Below are 20,216 nucleotides of genomic sequence, written 5' to 3'. Positions count from 1 at the left end.
CCTAAACCTCTCCTGGCACAATTTCAGGCCAGTCAAACAATCAGAACACCCAAACAGCCAGCTCATACAAATACATTTAAATCCCTGACAGATGGAAGACAGGGAGCCACTACAAATGTACACAAACATGTAACTTGATGCAATTTGAAAGCAGATTTTAGCTTTTCAGCAGACAATGAACAGACAATGAGTAATTGTGCATCTCCCTCTCTGCAATTACCACCCTTTTGGAATGCTTCTCTTGCCAGCTCTGTATCAGCTGTCTGCGAGACAACTCCACTACAGCTAGAAAATAAGATGCATGAGAAACTCTGCTGCCATGAACTGTACCTAATTTCAGGCTTACACTTCATTAGTTGTCAGGCCTCCTTCTCCCCTGCAGGTCTTCTGAACACCTCAGGTTCACCCAATTTAAAAGGAGATGATGGTGGGCAGTCTTTACTCGTCTTGAAACTCAGGGAATTCTCCTCTCTGGTTTTGAAGTTCTCTTCTTTCTACTCTTTGGCTGACACAAGGTCTCTACAAGTGGACATAGATTAAATGATTTGGGTTGGAAGGGACCTTAAAGATCATCCAGTTCCAACTCCCCTGCCATGGGCAGGGACACCTTCCACTAGCCCAGGTTGCTCACGGCCCCATCCAACCTGGCCTTGAACATCAGCAGGGAGGGGGCATCCACAACCTGCTCCAGAGCCTCACCACCCTCACTGTAAAGAGCTTCACATCAAGCTGGAAAAAAGAGGATGAGGAGCAGCTGATATCCAGACGTGACGCTGGGGCGTTCTGTACTGTGTATTCAACTCAAAGAAGGGAAGAATAAAGCCAAGACTGCTTTGAAACACACGTATCATCCCAGAGGAAAATCAACTCTTTTAAGCCCACTAACAATCAAGAGACACATTCTGCTTGCAGGCAAAACCTGGCTGCTGTAGTGTAGCTTGGTTTTTATTTATGTCCACAAATATTTCAAAAAAATTACAAAATACTCAAATGGAGAGAACACAGAAGTCACAATTTCTGGGTTTCTACTCTGTTTACACTGTGTTATCCCATGGCAAACTACTCATATATACATTAAGCTTCAAGATATATATAAATGTAGCAGTCAGAATGTACACTCTGCTTTGAACGGTGCAGTGAAACAAGCTCAACCATGACGACATAGAGAACGAGAGAGACGGTTCAAAGGAAAACAGTAAAGCAAGGTTAAAAAGGAAAGAAACTATCCAAACAAGAGGGAGGGGGGGGGAAAAAAAGAGAAAAGACTTCTGAAAGAAGGGGGGGGAAAAAAAGAATCAGAATGTCTGGGTTGTTTTAACAGGGCATTGAACACCAGGATGGCTTCAAAACCTACTGCGTGTAAAGTCGTAGTTAATCATTACAATGGAAGGGTTTCAGTGCTGGTTTGCTGAATGATGTGAAGAGAAGCCTCCCCCAAATGATTAAGAATGCTCTTCTGAGAGGGAAAAAAAACAACCCCAAACCAATAAAAAGAGATCAATGAATAGCTTTTGAACAGCAAATTGTAGCTAAAAATAAGAACACAGAGAGGACCACGGGAGGCAATTAGCTTTTTTTTTTTTTCCCTTTCTTCTTTTCCTTCAAGACAAACTGTAGCTAAAAATAACAGAAGAAGTGGCTGAACTCCCCCAAACTCCTCAAGTTCAGGCTTAAGTGAAATGTGCCTAATTGAACCTTTAAAGAAAATGGAGGCAACTCTCTCTGCTGAGCAGACTGATGTTAGGAGCTACTCACGGGCCAGCAAAAATCACTCAAAAGAAAACCATTGCAGCTGTCTGCACTGATCAGGTGAAATGGGTTTCTTCTTAGTGACATGTTTTTCCTGACTGAAGACTTCACCATCCTTGATTCTAGACTGGCCTCATGGTTTCCAAGTCTAGCTGTTCCTCCTGCCACCCCTTCGCAGAGTTCACATAGAGCAGATGGAATGGATTAAACACTACTGCAGCTCTTCAGCACTGAGAAATCTCACATGGAGGGCAGAAAAGAGGAAGATCAGCACTAGCTGAAATAGTCCTCCCCTGTCTCCTATGCACTCTTGGACCTAAAGCAGCTCACTGTGTGTTTTTAATTGCTAAACTGATGAGACTAACTGTCCATCTTTGTGCAGTGATGCTGGTTTGAGATCCATGAGGTGGACTGTGCAGACCATGCCTTCCATCAGAGAGCTGATTAACTGCAGCTTCATCAACCACAGCTCAGAACAGTCCCTATGACACAACCATCACACTCAACAGCCTACAACAGCAGAGAGAGAGCACTCCTGAGTCAGGGGAGAGAATGGGGGATGTTATGCACCAGCAGAAAAAAGGGCCAGCAGGTTCAGATTCCACTGGTTGCATCACCCTCTGCTCTGGCAAAGAAAACCCATGGTACAACAACAGTGGGGAAAGAAAACCATTCTGCCTAGACAGTAAGCAGAGCTGTCTCCAAAGTGATGCTGACTGGCCTTCTGTGTATTCCTCTCCCTTTTCCCATCCACGTGGGAACAGGCCAACAGGAGTTATTCTGTGTGGACCTGCTGTGTTGGGAGTCAGTGAAAGCTACTGTCCGGATGACGTCTGGTTCATCCCAAAGCAGTCAAGTTCCTGAGATACAGAACATGGGTGGCAGTAAGAAAGATTTTTTGCTTGCAAAACCAGAACTAAAAAGCCAAGGGGGGGGAAAAAAAAAATAACAATCAAGAAAATAAATACAGACTGGTCTTTGCAAAAACAACTTTCAAGGACACTAACTGAGTTGCCTACTTCACTTTTCTTAAGAACGTATCAAACATAAGAGGCCAGAAAGAGCAAAGATATGCACATGCATACAAACTCCTGGCTGGGCTAGCTGGAGCCACGGAACATCTTCCAAAGAGACTTTTAGAAGAGAGTATTTCTTGCAACTTTTGCCTACGAAGTCTAAAACCCAATGTCATTAGATGGAACTTTTCCAAAGGTCACAGGTCAAGAGGTGTATTATGGCCACACTGAAAACGAACCCTGGAAGCAGGCATCAAAACAAGGTAAGCTAGTTCCAAGGGACATCTTGTGCTGCTGAGAAACCCAACTTCAACAGAAACCATTCTGCAGAACAGAGAGATGGAACACGAACTGAAGAACAGGAAAAGAACCCAAACCAACCAGAAGAAACAAACACCCAAGAACAGAAACAGTCATTTGCAACATTATCCCTGCATCTCCCTTTAATGCTTGTAGTTGATGGCAAACCAAATGTCAAGCTTTTGCCCATGTGAAATTATTGATACCCACCACTCCCTTTAATTAAAGGGATAATTATATAGATCCTTTTTTTTTTTTTTTAATTATTATTATTATTTATTACAAAATCAACTCTGTATTCTGTCAATACCAGGTAGGAAGTCACAATTTGTGATGGTACTGGAAAAAAAAAAACCAAAAACCACAACAAAGAAAGGAGGAGAAAAAAAAAAACCAACCAACCAAAATCAAGATCAATGTTTCTGGAGTTCTGTTTTGTTTTGTTTTGTTTCTCCCCTCTACCACCTTCCCCTCCCCCCCCCAAAAAAAAAGTTATTTACAGATTTAAAAAGCCATGCTGCTGCAGAACTGAGCTCTCTTTAAAATTATGAAGATTACCTACAATGTATTAAAATAAAAGTAGATTTTTTTAATTCTTCTTCTTCTTCTTATTATTATTAGAGCACTTGGATTCAGAGCTTGTTGTGTCACCTACTTGCAATCCTTGGTTTCGTCAATAGCTATAGATGCATTGAGTGTCTCTTCACGCACAGTGACTCGTGTTGTGAACCTGATTCTAGCACCTACTCAAAACAAAACTAGTAAGAAGGGAAAGGAAAAAAAAACAAAAAAAGGAGGAAAGAAAAAAAAAAAATAAAATAACCTCCCCTTCTCTTCCCCCCCCTCCCCCCCCAAAAAAAATAAAACCCCAACCCAAACCAACCCCAAGATTGCAGGAAGTTCTCTGAATATTCCACACAGTCCTGTTATTTCCAATAGGCTTCTGAATACGTTGTCATGCAGGGAGACCCACGGCAGTCTTGAGGAATCTTCTCTACAAAGGAACGCTAGATGCTGATCAGTCTCTACTTGTTGGGTGGTTGTTTGTGTTTTTAAATATATAAAGAAATCTTTATAAGATATTCTTTTTTTTTTCCTTTCTTTTTTTTTTTCTTTCTTTCTTTTTTTTTTTTTCTTTTCTTTTTTTCCTTTTGTAGCTCTTCTTGTAAGTAAAAATGTTCCACTCCATTCCCAAGGCCTGGGGATTCCAGAGCCGGCGGTACAAATAAATAATTTATTACAACTGTTTGTCGCCTTCTTTCTTCAGTCGGCTGCAAGAGAAAGGAAAACTGGGGTTTAGCAGGAGGAAGGAGGTGTCACAGCACTTCAGAGACGGCTCTGCCTTCCTGCTGACCTCCCCCAGGTGCCCTGAAGGGATCAAAGGTTGCAATGGGGCTTGTGAGCTTTCAGCACAAAAATGAGAGCCGCTGTAGCAGCAGTGATAACGCCGTCTGCGGTGGGAGGAAGCGATGACCTTTTGCTACTGAAGTGCTCTTTACATGTGAGCAGGATCACTGGTGCCAGCTCATCAACCTTCAGCTTTATCTGCAGCTGCAGATATGACAGTCAGCTTCAGACAGGCTGGCTGCCCCCGTGGCACGAGGCCAGCAGGCGATTCAGGAGAGCAGAAGCCAGGACTGAAACATCAGAGCCGAGCAATGCAAGGCAGGTGTTTGATATGCTGCTTCCTGTCTGTCCTTGCTACCCACAGACATGTGGAATGACTCCTGCTAGGTGCTGGTGGCTTTTTCTTCTTAGCTGACACAGCCAAACTCACTACCGAACAGGACCCAAGGTGGTGTCACAGAAGAGAACCGCTCTACTGTCAACACCATACAGCATTCTGGGGAGAAGGAACTCACGTGATTCATCTAGGCACTCTCAGCTGGTAATGCAGGACCTGTATTCTTCACACATCTCAAATTCCCACTGCCCTTAATCATTTCTGAAGATTTATTGAGTTCCTCTTCTCATTTGTGAAGCTTTACCCACCCTCCTCCACTGTTCTCAAGGAGAGAGAGATGTAGAAGCAGCAGCTGTAGTGAGTAGTGCAATAAAAACCTCACTCAGAGGTAATTCTGCAGTGTAAGCCTCAACTAGTCTACATCCTGTGCCAATAATTTGGACCTAGCTTCCCATCTGCCCTATTTCCTAAACCCAAATGAGATCTTTCTACAGCTTCACCACCTCCCATAACCGCATCAGGACAGTAACTCAGCACACACAAGCAAGGCAGCAATCCAGAAGAAAAAAGATGGAATGGGGAGAAAGAGGAAGGAAGCTGTAGCACCCCTGTGTCTCCAAGAGCTTTCATTGCACCTCTCACCTGTAATAATCTTCCTGACTTGGTAGATGACCACCATGCATGTGAGGATGCCCATGCAACCACTGCTGCTCCATTGCCAGTCTTTGCAGCTCTGCTGACTGGGCGTGCATGGCCTGCAGCTGGTGGGCTGCTGACATAGGAGGTGGAATGGCACCAGGCAGATCTCGTGGATAAGGAGTACCTAAGAGAGAGTTGCTCATTTTTAGACACTTAATTGCTATGAGGCCTGCAGAGACTTGTCCCATGAAGCTTTTTGTTTTGTTTGTTGCTATGACAAAACCAAACCAACCAGCTTTTGGCTGTCACCCAAGTTACAGCTCCACTCCACCAACTTCCCTCCTATGACAGGCTAAGACGACCCAGATGAAAAGATGATAGTTCAGATCAAGAGTTGTCCTCTGTACAGGACCATACAATGCTCTCACCAAAGACTGGATGTCGGAGCATTTCATGCTCATGAGGTGGCTGTCCTAGCAATGGGTTGGGGATGGTCCCAGGTGGGTAGGGGAAACGTGCCAAATGGGGTCCAGCTGCTAAAGGATCCACCAGCGGGTGAACAGGTCCTGCTGAACCTTTAAAAGAAGGAAAGAAAGAATCAATTCCCTGCTTTGGGAAGCATCACTCACTGCTGGGGGGATCAAAAGCCCTGTTAGACTTGAGCTGGATCAGCTTTTGGCCAAACTGACATGTAATTCCCAGGAGCTTAACTCCATCCTATTTGAAACCCACTTTTCTATCTTCAAGTAACATCTGCTTACCCAACAGTCTGAATTGGTAAAGCAACAGCCCAGTGCTTTCCATTTCTGGAAGAGAAAGAAACCCACCAAAAGGGTCAACACTTAGAAGACAGGCCCCCCCAAACTCTCTCCTGTTTCCCCTGAACACACAAAACTGGAGGATCACCAGTGACATTTAGTACAGAAGCACTTCAGCATCCTTCTGACTTTACTGATACTACTTGTCAGGCCACAAGCTGGCTAACCAAGGGTTCTGTCAAAGATGACACTGTCACCACCCCTGTGTGGAGAGGGACACCTGCAGACAAGCTCTCTGATGTCACTTTAGCAATATAATGAAAAAAAGACACCAGAAAAAGCTGAAAACCCCTTAGTGAGCTGATGTGAAACCTCTGTGAAGCTGTTAGCAGCCTGCAGAGGAACCCTGGATGAGGGGAACACAGCACAGCTAACAGAACTGTCCCTCGGCTGGTGCAGAGCAGGAATGTGAGGAGATGTACAGGTTATGCACTTAGGGCCTCACTCACCTACAGAACTACTTGGAGACACCCAAGAGCCCCTAATAGTTTTAAGGTGGCACCCAAAATTAAAGCCCAATTACTTTCCAAATACAGGTAAGAGATTTGAAAATGAACTGACTTGGCTTTGTCTGCACCAGTCTCTAGCTAGAGTGAGAATCACAACCTGCTACCTCTGCTTTTCATACAGCCACAGAATGGTTTGGGTTGGAAGAAGCCTCAAAGATCATCCAGCTCCAACCCCCCCACCATGGGCAGGGACACCTTCCACCAGGATGCTCAAGGCTTCATCCAGCCTGGGCTTGAACACCTCCAGGGAGGAGGCATCCACGACCTCCCTAGGCAACCTGTTCCAGTGTCTCACCACCCTCACCAGAAAGAATTTCTTCCTAATATCCAGTCTAGATCTGCCCTTCTTCAGCTTCAATTCCCCCTCATCCTAAACAAGTAGCTGGGGAGTACCCAGACTTACCTGCAGAGCTGGTGACTTACCTGCCCAGAGACTCCTGCACAGACACAACCTACAACAAATGTCTTCTGCTAACAGTGGGCTATGCAAATCTGCCCCATACTGAACCAGTCTGGAATTTAAGTCCACAGTGACACCCTGAAATGCTGATACTCATCACCACCACCTCCTAACTGCAGCCTCCTGCCCCTTCCTCTCACCAGATTCCTTGCTGTACAATCTGGCCTCTGCAGCAGCACTCAAATTCCTTCCCAACTGCCCAGAGCAAACATCCCAGCTCCATTCCATGCACGCTGCTCCGAGGCACAGGATGCTACATCTGATTGCACAAACACTTGTAGCCAGCTGCACCAGAAGCTGCACTTTAAGCACTTGGACTTTTTTTTCCCCTCTGACATCACATCTACTGCACCTGGTGCCTTGCTTGCTACATTCTCTCCAGTCTGCCACCAGGAAATGTGAAATACTCTCGGTGCCTCATCTTCCAGGCTCCAGCCTGGAGTAACCACGTAGCTTACTTTAGCAATGAGCAAGGCATCAATTCCTTTTGGAGACTATTAAAGTATGTGGGGGGGGGGGGGACACAAAAAAATCCCACACATCAGAATAAACTGTCAGCTAGAAGATGCCAACCCATAAAGTTAAATGGTTCCCAGGAGAATTGTGACAATTTCAGCTCAAGTAAAGCCAGATGGTTGGCATGTAAATGGCTGAAGGGATGAAATCTTTCTCTCCTCAGTTTCTCCCCTCGCCAGCTCCTATATGGAAACACCAGCTCCTTTCTAGCTATACCTCCTAATCTAAGAGTCATTTACACCAGCAGTGTTACCTGTTCCATGACATCTCTCCTAATCAATTACCTTCACCCACTGGATTCTCACCTGTAGATCAGACACCCCCCTGTAAGGTATTGCTCTGGAACTCCAGTATTTTGAAAACACCACTAGAAACCAGCAACCCTTCCACAGTGGCAGCAGGCAGGCTCCATGGAGGTCCCTGTACCCTTGATCACTGTTGTGGGTCCACCCTCCAAAAGCATTTTTGTTTGCATTTCAGTTATCACAGCTTACACAGCACAAAATGATATAATCATTAAGGTTGGAAAAGCCCTGTAAGATCATCGAGACCAACGTTCAACTCAACACCACCATGGCCACTAAATCATGTCCCCAAGTGCCATGCCCACATATCTCTTGGAAGACTTCCAGGGGTGGTGACTCCATCACCTCTTGGACAGCCTGTTCCAATGCCTGACCACTCTTGCAGCAAAGAAATTGGTCCTAATATCCAATCTAAACCTCCCCTCGTGCAACTCAAGGCCCTTGCCTGTAGTTCTGTCACTTGTTACTCCAGGGATGGTGTTCACACCCGAGTCAACCCACACAGAAGACGACAAGGATTTTGCTACTTGATTTCCAGAGTCACAGCCTGCCTGGGGAGAAAGGCTCCCCTAGCACCACAGAGTCATTGAAGTTGGAAAAGCCCTTCAAGATCGAGTCCAACCATAACCCAAAGACCATGACCAGTGAACTATATGCTTAAGTGCCACAGCCACAGGTTTCTTGAACACCTTCAGAGATGGTGACTCCAGCACCTCCCTGGGCAGCCTGTTCCAATCCACCGACCACCCTCTCGGTAAAGAAATTGTTCTGAACACCCAACCTAAACCACCCTGGGCACTGGGCTCACCTTGATGGAGGGGATCCTGCTGATGTAGGTGTAGATGTGAGTGTATGTGTGAGTGTTGGTGATGGTGGGGCGTGACGTTGAACATCTGGAGCCGTGCCAGGGGGTCGTTGGTCAGCGATGCCATGCGCTCCGCGTGTATCCTCTCTGCTGCCAGTCTGTCAGGGTAGCTCATTTCAGGCCGTAACTGAGGGCCTGCCAGTGCAAGTCTCTCTCTTTCAAGGGGGTTCAAACCGGGATGGAAGGAAGCAAAGGGGTGAGGTCCTGCCGTTGGGGGAATAGTCAGTGCACCGTGCCTGGCAAAATGCTCCATGGGGTTAGTAGCTGGGTGCAGAGCATCCAGCTCCGGGGGCTTCACCTCAAAGCCAGGTTTCATCCTCTCCCTCAGCTCCCTCTCCCGGATTTCTCGCTCCCGGATTTCCCGCTCCCGCAGCTCTCGCTCCCGGATGGTGGGATCCACGTTGTAGAGGCCGGGCATGTGGTAGGCCAGGAGGGGATCGGTGGGGTTGAGGGGCACGAAGAAGGGGTGGTTGCGGTTTGTGGGGGACATGACGTGAGGCCGAGCGTATTCGCTCAGTGTTCGTAGCGCGGGCGTGTCGGGGCCGATGTAGGGCGGCACGGCGGCGATGGTGGTCGGGGGAGGCTCGAAGGAAGGTCGCATGTGTGCCGGACCGCTGAGCTGAGACTCGCCGAGCCGGCCCTCGTGGGACGAGCTGGATACCTTCTGCTGCACAGAATGGAGAAGAAAAACCCAATTCAACACAGTGAATTCCACACGAGAAGGACGTGCAACTGTTAGAGCGGGTCCAGAGGAGGGCTGTGAAGATGATCCAAGGGCTACAGAGGGCTATGAAGATGATCCAAGGGCTACAGAGCCTCCCCTATGGGGACAGGCTGAGAGGGTTAGGTCTGTTTGGCCTGGAGGAGAGAAGGCTCCTGGCAGATCTTATAGCAGCCTTTCAGGGTTTGAAAGGGGCTACAGGAGATCTGGAGAAAGGACTTTGTACAAAGGCATGGAGTGAAAGGATGAAAGGTAATGGCTTTGGAAACTGGATTTAGATTAAGACATTAGAGTGAATTCTTCTCCATGAGGGTGGTGAGGCACTGGAACACTGACAGACCTCTTAATGGACAGATGCTATACCCTGAGTTCCACAGTCCTACAGAAACACACAGCTCCAATTCAGCCCTCTGAAATGCACCTACAGTACAAGACTTTATCACCTTCTTGTTCAGCATCAATAATATGTTACCACCCTCCCCGGTCTGGAATCGTTCCAGAGACATGCATTAGTTCTGCTGGCTCTGGACTGGAGTTTGGGTCCCCCCATGAAAAAAAAAGAGTTCCATGGCTTTAATTAAATCGACTTCACATTGGAAGTCTTCAGATGTCCCTTTTGCAGCAGACAGCACTCTCATGCCTGCAGAGTCTTACACAAGGTACACCAAGGCATTCACTGTACTGCACAAAGTGCTTTTCTTCTGCAAGTGAAAGTAAACACTTGACCTAGCTATCCCCTGCTGCACTGGCTTCCTGCACACAACAAAGACCAGGAGCAGAAACTCCACTTCCTTTAAAGAGAAGAAAGTCACAGCGAGGCCAAGAAGTGCTCATAGCTGGTTGGCTTTCACTTGACACAGAAGGCTCCCAACGCTCACAAATACCTGATTGCAAATGCATGAATGTGCTTCTGGGGATTTGCATTCCACAGCCACCATCCAGGTCAGATCCCACCACACCAATTCCCTCCAACAGCTCTTAGCTACCAATAAACCTACCGCAGCTCGCTCTGCTTCTCGCTCCCGCTCCCGTTCCCTCTCTCGTTCCTTCTCTTTCTCTTTTTCTCTTTCCCTTTCTTCTCTGGCTTTCTGCTCTGCTTCTCTTTTGGCCTTTTCAATGGCCTCTTCTCTCTTCTTGGCCAGTTTCGATCCTGCCAGAGGCATGAAGTATAAATCTGTTCTTGAGCATGAGTTGTAGCCACGGTCCAGGTGCTTATAGAACCTGAAAGACACATACGAGAAAGAGCTCAGACCTGGAAAGGATGCAAGAGTCTGGCATTTGAGAGCTGTGTGCCCCAAAAAGTATTACTCTGCACTTACACAGTTATTCCTAAGAACTGCCCTCAGAGCCTCAGGAACATTAATTGTACCACAGATAACCAGAGGACAGACATTAAGGAAGCACAGCTCACAACCCTCATACCTGGCTGACTGACTGGCATGACTTGGTGTGTCCACCACAGTTGGCTCTGGTGATGGACTTCTGGGTGGAGGGGGAGGGCTTTCTGGTTCCTCAGCTTCATCTGGGACTTCTTCTTTGATTTGAATAGGTGGTAGCGTGCAGGCTGTCACCACCGGCACGTTTCCGCTAGAAGCTGCTGATGTGGAGATGGAAGTCTGAAGGGGGATGCCAGGCACAGTGGGTGGCGTGGAAGTGGAGGGGCAAGACGGAGGGGTGATGGAAGGTGGACCTCCTGGGACAAATGGATGCTGAGAAAAGGGGGGCTGGGAGGATACCTGATGGAGTCCAGATGGGGGATGATTAGCAGGTGGAGGAAGGCTCTGACTCTGTGTCAGTACAGGAGGCTGGGCTTGTGAAGACTGCAGTGGTTGGCTTTGAGGCATCAGCTGCAGAGGAGGAGGATGTGCAGATGGAGGGTGGTGAGTTGAGAGGGAGCTCAGAGGTTTTAAAGCGGGTGGTGGAGGCAAGTTGGAGTTCATTGAGAATGGAGAGGGGCCCGAGAGATGAGGAGGATGCTTGTGGGATGGAGCAGTGGGGAGCTGAGGGATCGGGGTCGTAGGGGGAGGTTTGATATGAGGCATGGCCATGGGTGCAGGCGGCAAGGGCTGCTCCCGGGGAGGCTGAGCCTGCGGCAGCGAGGTTGCGGTTGGCAGGACAGGCTGCGTTACCTGAACCTGCAGAGCAGAGTGAGAATGAGATGGTGCTTGTGTCTGAAGGGGAACCTGAGACTGAGATGACTGAGTGGGGAGAGAAAATGGCTGGGAGGGTACAGGATGGGGCAGGAGGGGCTGAGCCTGAAGGCTGTGAGGGGCAGGCTGGGCCTGACTGTGGAGCGGAGGCTGTGAGTGAGGCTGTGAGGAGGCTGGGGTTGGCTGGCTCTGCGACACGCTCAGTGGCTGCAGAGGAGGGTGGGGTGATGGGAGTCTCTGTGGGTGCAAAGCAGGGGCCTGCTGTATATGAGAGTGAGGAGGTGGTGGAGCAGGGGCCTGGGACTGGCTGGGGGGCTGGGATGCTGATGGCGAGACCTGTGGTGGAGCTGAAGCAGCGCTTGACACTGCTGGCAGTGATGCTGGCAACGGGGCTGACACTGGTGGTGTGGCAGGAGGAGCCTGGCCAGAAGCACCCTGTGCCTGCAGCACTTGGGGCTGTGCTTGCAGCACTTGCTGCTGAGCAGATGAATCCGAGTCGCTCTCATTGTCCTGGGGGCTGGGGATGCTGGGGGATGTGCTCCGATTATCCTGGTCAATGTCCTTGGGGTCGCTGCTGCCTTCGTCATTGACGCTGCGGCTGTCAGAGCTCTCCCCTTCGCCCTCGCCCTCCGAGGGAGAGTTTGGCCTGCTGATCTCCTGCAGGGAGAGGGGAAGAACAACCACAGAGCATCACAAGGCTGCACAAAGAATACCACCAGCCAGCCACAGGATGCAACCTGCGACACGCTGTGCAAACACAAGTGCCAGAGTCACTCTGTGAACCTGACAGGACTTGAACCAGCACAGGTATCAAATGCCCACAGGCAGGGTGCAAAGAGCACAGAGCTGTGCTCTTTATAGTGTCCAAGTGCAATGGGCACCAACTGAATGCATCAGGGTCTGCCTGGATGCAAGGAAACTTTACCACTGTGAGGGTGAGCAAGCAGTGGATCAGGTTGGATTTTTAAGACATTCAAAAGCTCTCTGGGCATGGTTCTCAGCAGTCTGCTGTAGGTGGCCCTGCTTGAGCAGAGGGGGTGGATTAGATGACATCCAGATCCCTTTGTACCTCAACCATTTTGTGATTCTGTAATATGGAAAGCTCAGTGCCAAAATTCCCTAGGCACAGAGTGAACCTGATCAGGTACACAGAAGCTGCAAAGACATCCTGAAGGTATTTCCATTGAGCTTTGCTACGGTTAAATTAAGAGAACTCCAGTGGCAATCTTCTAAATTGCCACAGAAAAGGGGAAAAAAATCAAATTTCAATAAAAAAAATAAAATCAGAGGAAATTGCAAATAATCCAATCAATATTGATATTAAAAATACCAAGCAGACTCCTGTACTTCCCCTGTACCATTCCAGTGGCTCAGCAGAAGGGCCACATTGTAATACTGGTTGCTTTCCAACCGCAGATTAAGTTCCAGTTTGCTGTGGCTCAAAATGGGTTTCATGTTTTCCCTTTGTCACCAGGTCTGCACCCCCTCTCCCTCTCTAACTACTGTCCTCTGTGACACTCACTTGAGTTTTGGATTTTTTGGCATTGGCTCTGTCAGGTTCCTCTGTGTCAGAAGCTGCCTTTTCCCGTTGCCTCTTGGAGTTCTTGAGAGGAGAGGACACCTCTTCTTTTATCTTCTGCCATAAATGAAGCAGAACACAGCAGTTATCAGTGATGTCCATGCAAAAGTAAACTGAACATAGTCCAGTGCTACCATATTTAACTCAAATAAGAAGAGTTCCTATGGAGAAAAATTGAGCAGAAGTCAACAAAGCCACTATTTAACAACCACCCACTACACATCTGTCTCTCTGCCCAATTACAGTCTGCATGGAATCTGTTCTGGAGCTGCTGCTCTCTTCTGCCAGCTCCAGAAGCAGCTCCCAGAAGACTTTCATCTACTTAATGCTCCAGCTACTCCCTCTGAAGTTGCATTTAAGGCAGAATCCAAACCAGGCTGCAGTTTTCCTTTTGTAGACAGCAACCCTTGGGGCAGTGTGCTCACAACCCCTGCATGCTTTTCTGACACAACCTAGTAGGAAGAAGGATCACTGAGCAAAGCATTCCTCATCATGCAGAGGTGGTCTGCAGCTTGGAAAGGGAAGGATTATTTGGAACCAAGCAGCTGTCTTTCAGCTGTGCAGAACCAAGTCTATCAGGAACTCACACTGGATCTATCAGCTCAGTGAACTCTTCTAACAGACCAATGTAAATTAAGAGAATGGAGGAAGAATTTCTGCAGTAGACAGGCACAGGATAAGCCTCCTTCTACCACACAAAACTCTTGCTTTACTCCTGATATTTTGAGAGGGGTATTTTTGTACCTCCTCAAACACAGGGTTAGCAGTGAGTAGCTATTACATGATTACTACCTCCTTTCATGGCCCACGACAGCTTTACACATCACATAATTACCTAACCCGACTTCAGCTTTTGCTAAGTCCTCAGTTTTATCATGTGAAAACTTGCCCCATAATCCAGTTTTTGAGTTGGTTTGGTTTGTTGGGTTTTTTAAAGTTATTTTTAACTTGCTACTTTTCAATTTACACTGCTCGACAGCAAGCCTTCCTGCTTCAGCTGGCTTTGTTTCTCCAGTGCTCTCGGGAAGGCACTTACTCATTTAAACAGGCTAAACTATCAGCTTGCTCTGAAAAATCAAGCAAACACACTCCCCAGAAAACCAGTAGCAGAAGTAGTCTCAATTACTCCATATTCATATTCCTTTGTAAACGAAGATTAAGCACTGCTTAAAAAAAGTCTAAAATCCTTGGAGCTGTCTACTTGTCTCGAACACAGCACTGCTGATCTGTATTACTTCCAGGAGCCTAATGCTTGCATCTGCATCTGAAATGGAAGGATTAATTTATCATGAGAGCACTAAGGTTATGTGGGGATACTTGGCTGGTTTTTATCACCACACATCCTCGTGTACAGGAACAAAGCATCACTCAGATGCACCATTAAATTATTGTCTTTGCTTATGCAGGCAAGTAGGAATTTCTAGGTCACTGCGAGATTCCCCGCTCTCCTAGAGTCTGCATCTCAGTGATCTGACTGAGCAGGCCTGAGGTGTCCAGTCCTAACACAGAAGGAGGATGGGAATGTTTTACCTTGGTAGACTTCTTCACTGAATCTGCTTTGCTGTCATTGCTGGAGGTGCTGGCGGCACTGGGGGAGTTGCGGCCGCTGGAGCGGATGTCTTCGTTGATAGGGGAGGCTCTACCATCGGGGCTGGCTGGCTGCTTTTTACGACCACTACGTAGTGTAGACATCTATTTGTTTGACAGAAATAAAAGCTTATTAAAGTCAGCACCTGGCCAACCTCTTCACTTTTCCCCCCACTCTGTCTTATGCACGGACAGATCACTCCTGCTAAGAGCTTGCAAAATGGAAAAACAAAAGCATTTAACACTGTTACAGCTCTCCCTTGAAAGCTCACCTGGGCTTAAAAGGAGGCAAATCCTTGACTGGTCTGCTTAAAAACATGAAGTGCTGATGATTTTATTCAGCACTGTCTACTACATTGTAAAGATAAGCCTCATCTGAGCATGGTGTCCAGTTCTGGGCTCCCCAGTTCAAGAAAGGCAGGGGGACTACTGGAGAGTCCAGTGGAGGCTATGAGGGTGATTAAGGGAATAGAACATCTTTGTGAGGAGGAAAGACAGAGAGACCTGAGGCTGTTTAGCTTGGAGAGGAGAAGCTTGATTAATGTTTACAAATACCTTAAGGATCAGTGTCAAGAAGATGGGGTTAGGCAATGGACACAAATTGGAACACAGGAAGTTCTGCCTCAATGTGAGGCAGGGTGGCAAAGCCCTAGAGCAGGCTGCCCAGAGACGCTGTGGAGTCTCCTTCTGTGATGACTTTCCAAACCCACCTGGATGCCATCCTGTGCACCCTGCCCTAGATGACCCTGCTTTAACAGGGGGTTTGGACTAGATCATCTCCAGAGGTCCCTTGCAACTCCTAACACTCTGTGAAAGATGCTCCAAAGCCGCTGCACAGCAGAAATGTTCAGCCTACCGAGCCTCGACTCCTCCTTGTCCTCATGCTATGCTTTCCACTGAGTCCATCATCTTCCTCTTTGACAGGCTTGAACATAAAGGGTGGAGGGTCCACAGGCTTCTCGATGGGGGGCAGCTCGCCGTACTTCTTGAAGTGAATGCGGCAGTCAGTGCACAACAGGATGTTCTCCCTCCCACCGTGGTGCCAGTCCTTGGAGGCTTGGGGTAGGAACAGAAACAGCTTAGAAACACACCATGCAGCAGATACTCAGCACAAACACACCTCACTGTATGTTACTTTAGCATAATTCCTATTAAATTGCTTATTTCTTGTGGTTTAATGAGCAGACAGATTGCTGCCACATTGTTATACTTTATAGAGAATTCACTAGTTCATAGAATTTGTTGTATTATTTTATATATATGTATGAGGATGGGGGAACACTGCAACAGGTTGCCCAGGAAGGTTGTGGATGTCCCCTCTCTGGAGGTGTTCAAGGCTGGGTTGGATGAGGCTTTGAGAAACCTAGTGGAAAGTGTCCCTGCCCACGGCAGGGGATTGGAACTGGATGATCTTTGAGGTCTCTTCCAACCCAAACCATTCCATGAATCTACAAATGGGGCTGCTGCAGAAGAGATTAGGTGCAGAGCGAAGAAGTTTTGTGTGAGAGCCACAGTCCTGTATTGATTTGCTCTATCACAAATTGATTAGATACACTGCGGATCATGCAGATTTCCTCCTGTAGACATCTCTGCTTCTCACTGCAAGATTAATTTGCAATGGCAAAGCATGATTAACTCTGGCAGGACTGCTGCATGGTTCAGCTGATCCTAACCCACATGTTTTGAACAGCTGAACATGCACATGAACTGCTGTGACTTGAATGAAACTGCGTGAAACAAGCAGGAGCAGAAAGGAGAGAAACAAACGAACTGGGAGCATACTGGTTGTGAAGCAGTGCCGACAGGCGTAGCCCTTCAGTTCCTGTTCGCTGTCCTCGCTGTCAAAGTCATCTTCACTGGCAGAGCTCAAGTCCACTAAGTAAGTAGAGAACAAGGAAAAAAGAGAAAAAAATAAAATGAAAACTCAGCAGGATTCTCTGTTCTTCCTACTTGTTAAAACAATCACTACTAACAATGGCTCCTGGTAAATTTTGTGACTTCCTGCACCCCTCTTGCCTTGAATGGGAATTGTTTGGGGATTTTTTCTTCTTTCAGTCTGCAGATAAAGAAAGGGCTCCAGGAGTGACACAAACCACAGAACTTTTGCTTCAGCATATGGTACTTTTCCAATCTGTCATTCCAATACTGTTCATGCTTATGGAGGCTGTGCTCCCAAAGCACAATTCTCAAGCAAAAAGAAATTTATCTCTAGCACCTGGTCCAATTTTACATCATTCTCTAAATCCTACTCCTGTAAACTCCATGGGCAGACTCTGTGGTGACTTTTCTCGGTTTTGTCTTCTTTCTAGACTTCATCTTCTAAACCAGATGGGGAGAGCTGCTATGCTCTGTTAGTGGCTATATTCAGCCCAGGAACTAGACAGTTTTTGTGTGTGGAAGAAACAACGCTTACACATAATGCACTTGTGTGAAAACCAGTGAATCTTTTGGATGAGAGGTACTACATGGACACTACCAGTTTGCCAATCCTCACTGCAAGCCTCCTTGGGAGTTTTGCCCCATGGCAACCTTACATATCAAGAGCTTTGTCCTTTGAGGATGTGGAGACTATGGAAGGGGTCCCTTTCCTTTAGCTGCTTACAAGTCTGCCAGCTAAAAAGCACTACCCTAACCCACTGAAAATCTGCAAACATCTCAGAAAAGCACCACCCTAACCCACTGAAAATCTGCAGACATCTCAAAATTTGTACCTTACCCTCATCTTCTACAACAAGCCAGGAGTAAAACCTTTTATTGAGCACACTGCATTTTTCCAGCATCGCCCCAATAAATCCACAACGTAAGAGGTCTGTAATTTGTCACAAGCAGAGAGCCCTGTGGCTTCTTTTGTTCTCATCTTTAACTAGGAAGAGAAGTCCCTGATGCAAGAATACTGTTTTTCTAAAGGTTCCAAGAGGATATTTTGTGATACATGCAGGTTACAGAGAGGGAGGGATCCTACAGTACTTGCCACGAGTGTTTGTCATCAACTCATTACCCTTCAAATTAACACAGGGTCCCATCTAATAAATATAGCTTCTAACACAGTCATCCTCTCTGCATTAATCCTTTCAGGTGTTTAAACCCTGGCTGCAAAAATGACATCAGGCTAGACCTTGCTTTATTTAGCTAGATTGATTTTCATTCCCACCCTGCAGTTGGATCCATATGGATGGGTCCTTCCAGCCGCATGTGCACTGAAGTGTTGAGTATCTTGGATCGAGCTGGAGAGTCCAAGTCCTCATTTCTTGTGCAGACAGAAATCAGCAATAAATCCTATCCATTTCACAAGGAGAAGCTAAGAGCCTTTTCTCACTACCTCACTAATACCCTCTGCAGTATTGTCTGTCCTGCCTGCTCACCACATTCTTTATCTCACCAATATGAGCCTGCCCATTCCTGCCTTTTCCTTTAGAGGGTGAGTGAGATGCGCTGGTTTTAGCCTACAGAAGACTTACAACTCCCAGGGTAAGAGAAGCCTTTCACATCAGGATAAAAGTGCATATACCCACATGGACTTCACTACTCATAACCCTTTGCAATGCAGCACATTTCACTGGTTTGGGTAGTTATTTTTTGTTTAGATACTTCTGCTTGAGTCAAGGCCAAAGTTCTTTCCCGATGTATTAGGATACAACAGTGCTGGCTGCGGCACAGGCTTTGAGATCAAGCAGGAGGTATGGGTCACCAAGTAAGGATGAAAAGGGCTTCCTTCCAAGGGCATAAAGGACTTCCTTCTGTCTGCATGGTCTAATTCCCGTTACTGTAACAAGCATGGAGAAAACACAACCCAGACCCAAGACAAGAGTAGGGAAATTCAGTAGCAGAGCAATGTTTCCATCCTTCCAGGATGCTTTTATGTTTAAGAACTGCACAAAGCAGGCGGTGATCAAAGCCGCCTACCGCATTCCAGCATAATGGTATAGGAACAGGAGAGGGCAACTGCCTGAACTCCATTTCCTTGCTTCATTCCCTTGAAGGTGCAGCACCATTACATTACTGTTGCTCCCTGCATCTAAACAAAGATAAATGCATTGCTTTCAGCTTCCACTTACAGAATTCACTGGAGGGGGGCCTGGAGGGAGTGTTGACTGGAGTGGAAGCAGTTCGAGTTTTAATTCTCCGAAACACAGCCTGCCTTCGATGCCTACGGTGGGCTCGAGAACTTGCTGCTTCAGGGGTTTTCTTCCAATAGTAATAGAAGGTGATTAGTTCTCCCTGCAAACACAGAAGGAGTATGTTAGAGGGGCATGCAAACCTGACTTGTCAGCTTTTTCCCCTCCCTTTTTGCTCTCCGGATGCGTGCACATGTAGTTCCTGTAGGAAGCTCCATGATGGGTTTCAGCCAGACAAAAGAATCCTTTGGATCAGACAGAAAAAAAATGCCTTATTATTTTTCGTTTGCTTTTGCAGGAGAGAAGTAAATAAATTCCTTCTCACTCCTCTCCTCTACTGGAAAAAGAGAATGGGGCAGCATGTAGCCAGCCTCTGGGCACAGCAGTTTGGAGGAGGATGCTCTTGCCTTGCTGGCAGCACCCTGCTGACACCCCTGCCCAGCTCCACAGCACCCCAGCCAGAGAGGGAGCACACCCAGTGAGCCATCAGCACAAATAATTGATCACTGCTACGAATTCTCTGCTCTTCACAGAAAGAGTAAGGATCAATACAAACAGGCCCTGCCATTTTGTCAACCCACATTCCACGCAGAGGTTTGCTTTCCAATCTTCCCGTTTCAGAAGCTGGAAGTTAGACTGAAACCCTGTTCCCCACGCAGTCTATAATCATAACTCAACCCTACCACTGTAAATGGTGTTTTAATTTGAATGTATATGCCCACATTTAAATCAATTAAGCAGTTAAAAGAGCACACCTAGAGAAAGGAGCGATAATTTCACAGCATTAATGAATCTGGCTTGCATTCAAAAACCGAGAGCAGCTGCCAGTCAAACCAGTGGATGCAATGCCCAAAAGGAGAACAGAATGTGGGTTTAATCTCTTTCCTTTCACTTTGAAACCTCATCATTTCCTGGCCATTTCTCTGCCTCTGAGGTAAAAGGTGGTGTTTCTTTTAAGTTGCAAGTGGAAAAAAAAAGTAGTCCCTTGAAAAAATACACCACCCCCCCCCCCAACATCAGAACAAACATACCTGAACTGCCCACAAAAAAGCTTTCTTTGAACTGTGTTTTGTGTGATCAAATGAAATAACCTCAGCCTGCTGCCCCTCTGGGGAAATCCTGCAGCCTATGCTGGGGGCAAGTCACCCACCTTAACTCTAATAAAGACACACCCTTAATCCAAACTCTCCCAAGGGCCTCAAC

General features: G+C 47.1%; 1 protein-coding gene across 5 annotated transcripts in view; it reads right to left on the bottom strand.

Moving 5' to 3' along the window:
* Positions 1 to 4,218: 4,218 nt before the first annotated feature.
* The window catches only part of RERE (arginine-glutamic acid dipeptide repeats), a 247,943-nt gene continuing 231,945 nt past the window's right edge, over positions 4,219 to 20,216 (bottom strand). For 2 of the 5 annotated variants that reach the window (XM_054175884.1, XM_054175885.1), the window contains exons 12-22: positions 18,954 to 19,116; positions 16,681 to 16,773; positions 15,755 to 15,954; positions 14,842 to 15,003; positions 13,255 to 13,368; positions 11,005 to 12,389; positions 10,581 to 10,803; positions 8,805 to 9,528; positions 5,817 to 5,963; positions 5,392 to 5,572; positions 4,219 to 4,336 (exon numbers count right to left, since the gene is read on the bottom strand). In XM_054175884.1, coding sequence (XP_054031859.1) covers positions 4,303 to 4,336; positions 5,392 to 5,572; positions 5,817 to 5,963; positions 8,805 to 9,528; positions 10,581 to 10,803; positions 11,005 to 12,389; positions 13,255 to 13,368; positions 14,842 to 15,003; positions 15,755 to 15,954; positions 16,681 to 16,773; positions 18,954 to 19,116 — 3,426 coding nt within the window. In that variant the 3' untranslated portion in view covers positions 4,219 to 4,302. The remainder of the gene's footprint in view (positions 4,337 to 5,391; positions 5,573 to 5,816; positions 5,964 to 8,804; positions 9,529 to 10,580; positions 10,804 to 11,004; positions 12,390 to 13,254; positions 13,369 to 14,841; positions 15,004 to 15,754; positions 15,955 to 16,680; positions 16,774 to 18,953; positions 19,117 to 20,216) is intronic. The other 3 variants (XM_054175888.1, XM_054175889.1, XM_054175886.1) reach the window with 2 other exon arrangements.

The sequence above is a fragment of the Dryobates pubescens genome, chromosome 33 (assembly GCF_014839835.1).
Source record: "Dryobates pubescens isolate bDryPub1 chromosome 33, bDryPub1.pri, whole genome shotgun sequence".
Taxonomy (NCBI): Eukaryota; Metazoa; Chordata; class Aves; order Piciformes; family Picidae; genus Dryobates; species Dryobates pubescens.
This window is presented reverse-complemented; position numbering and strand designations above follow the sequence as displayed.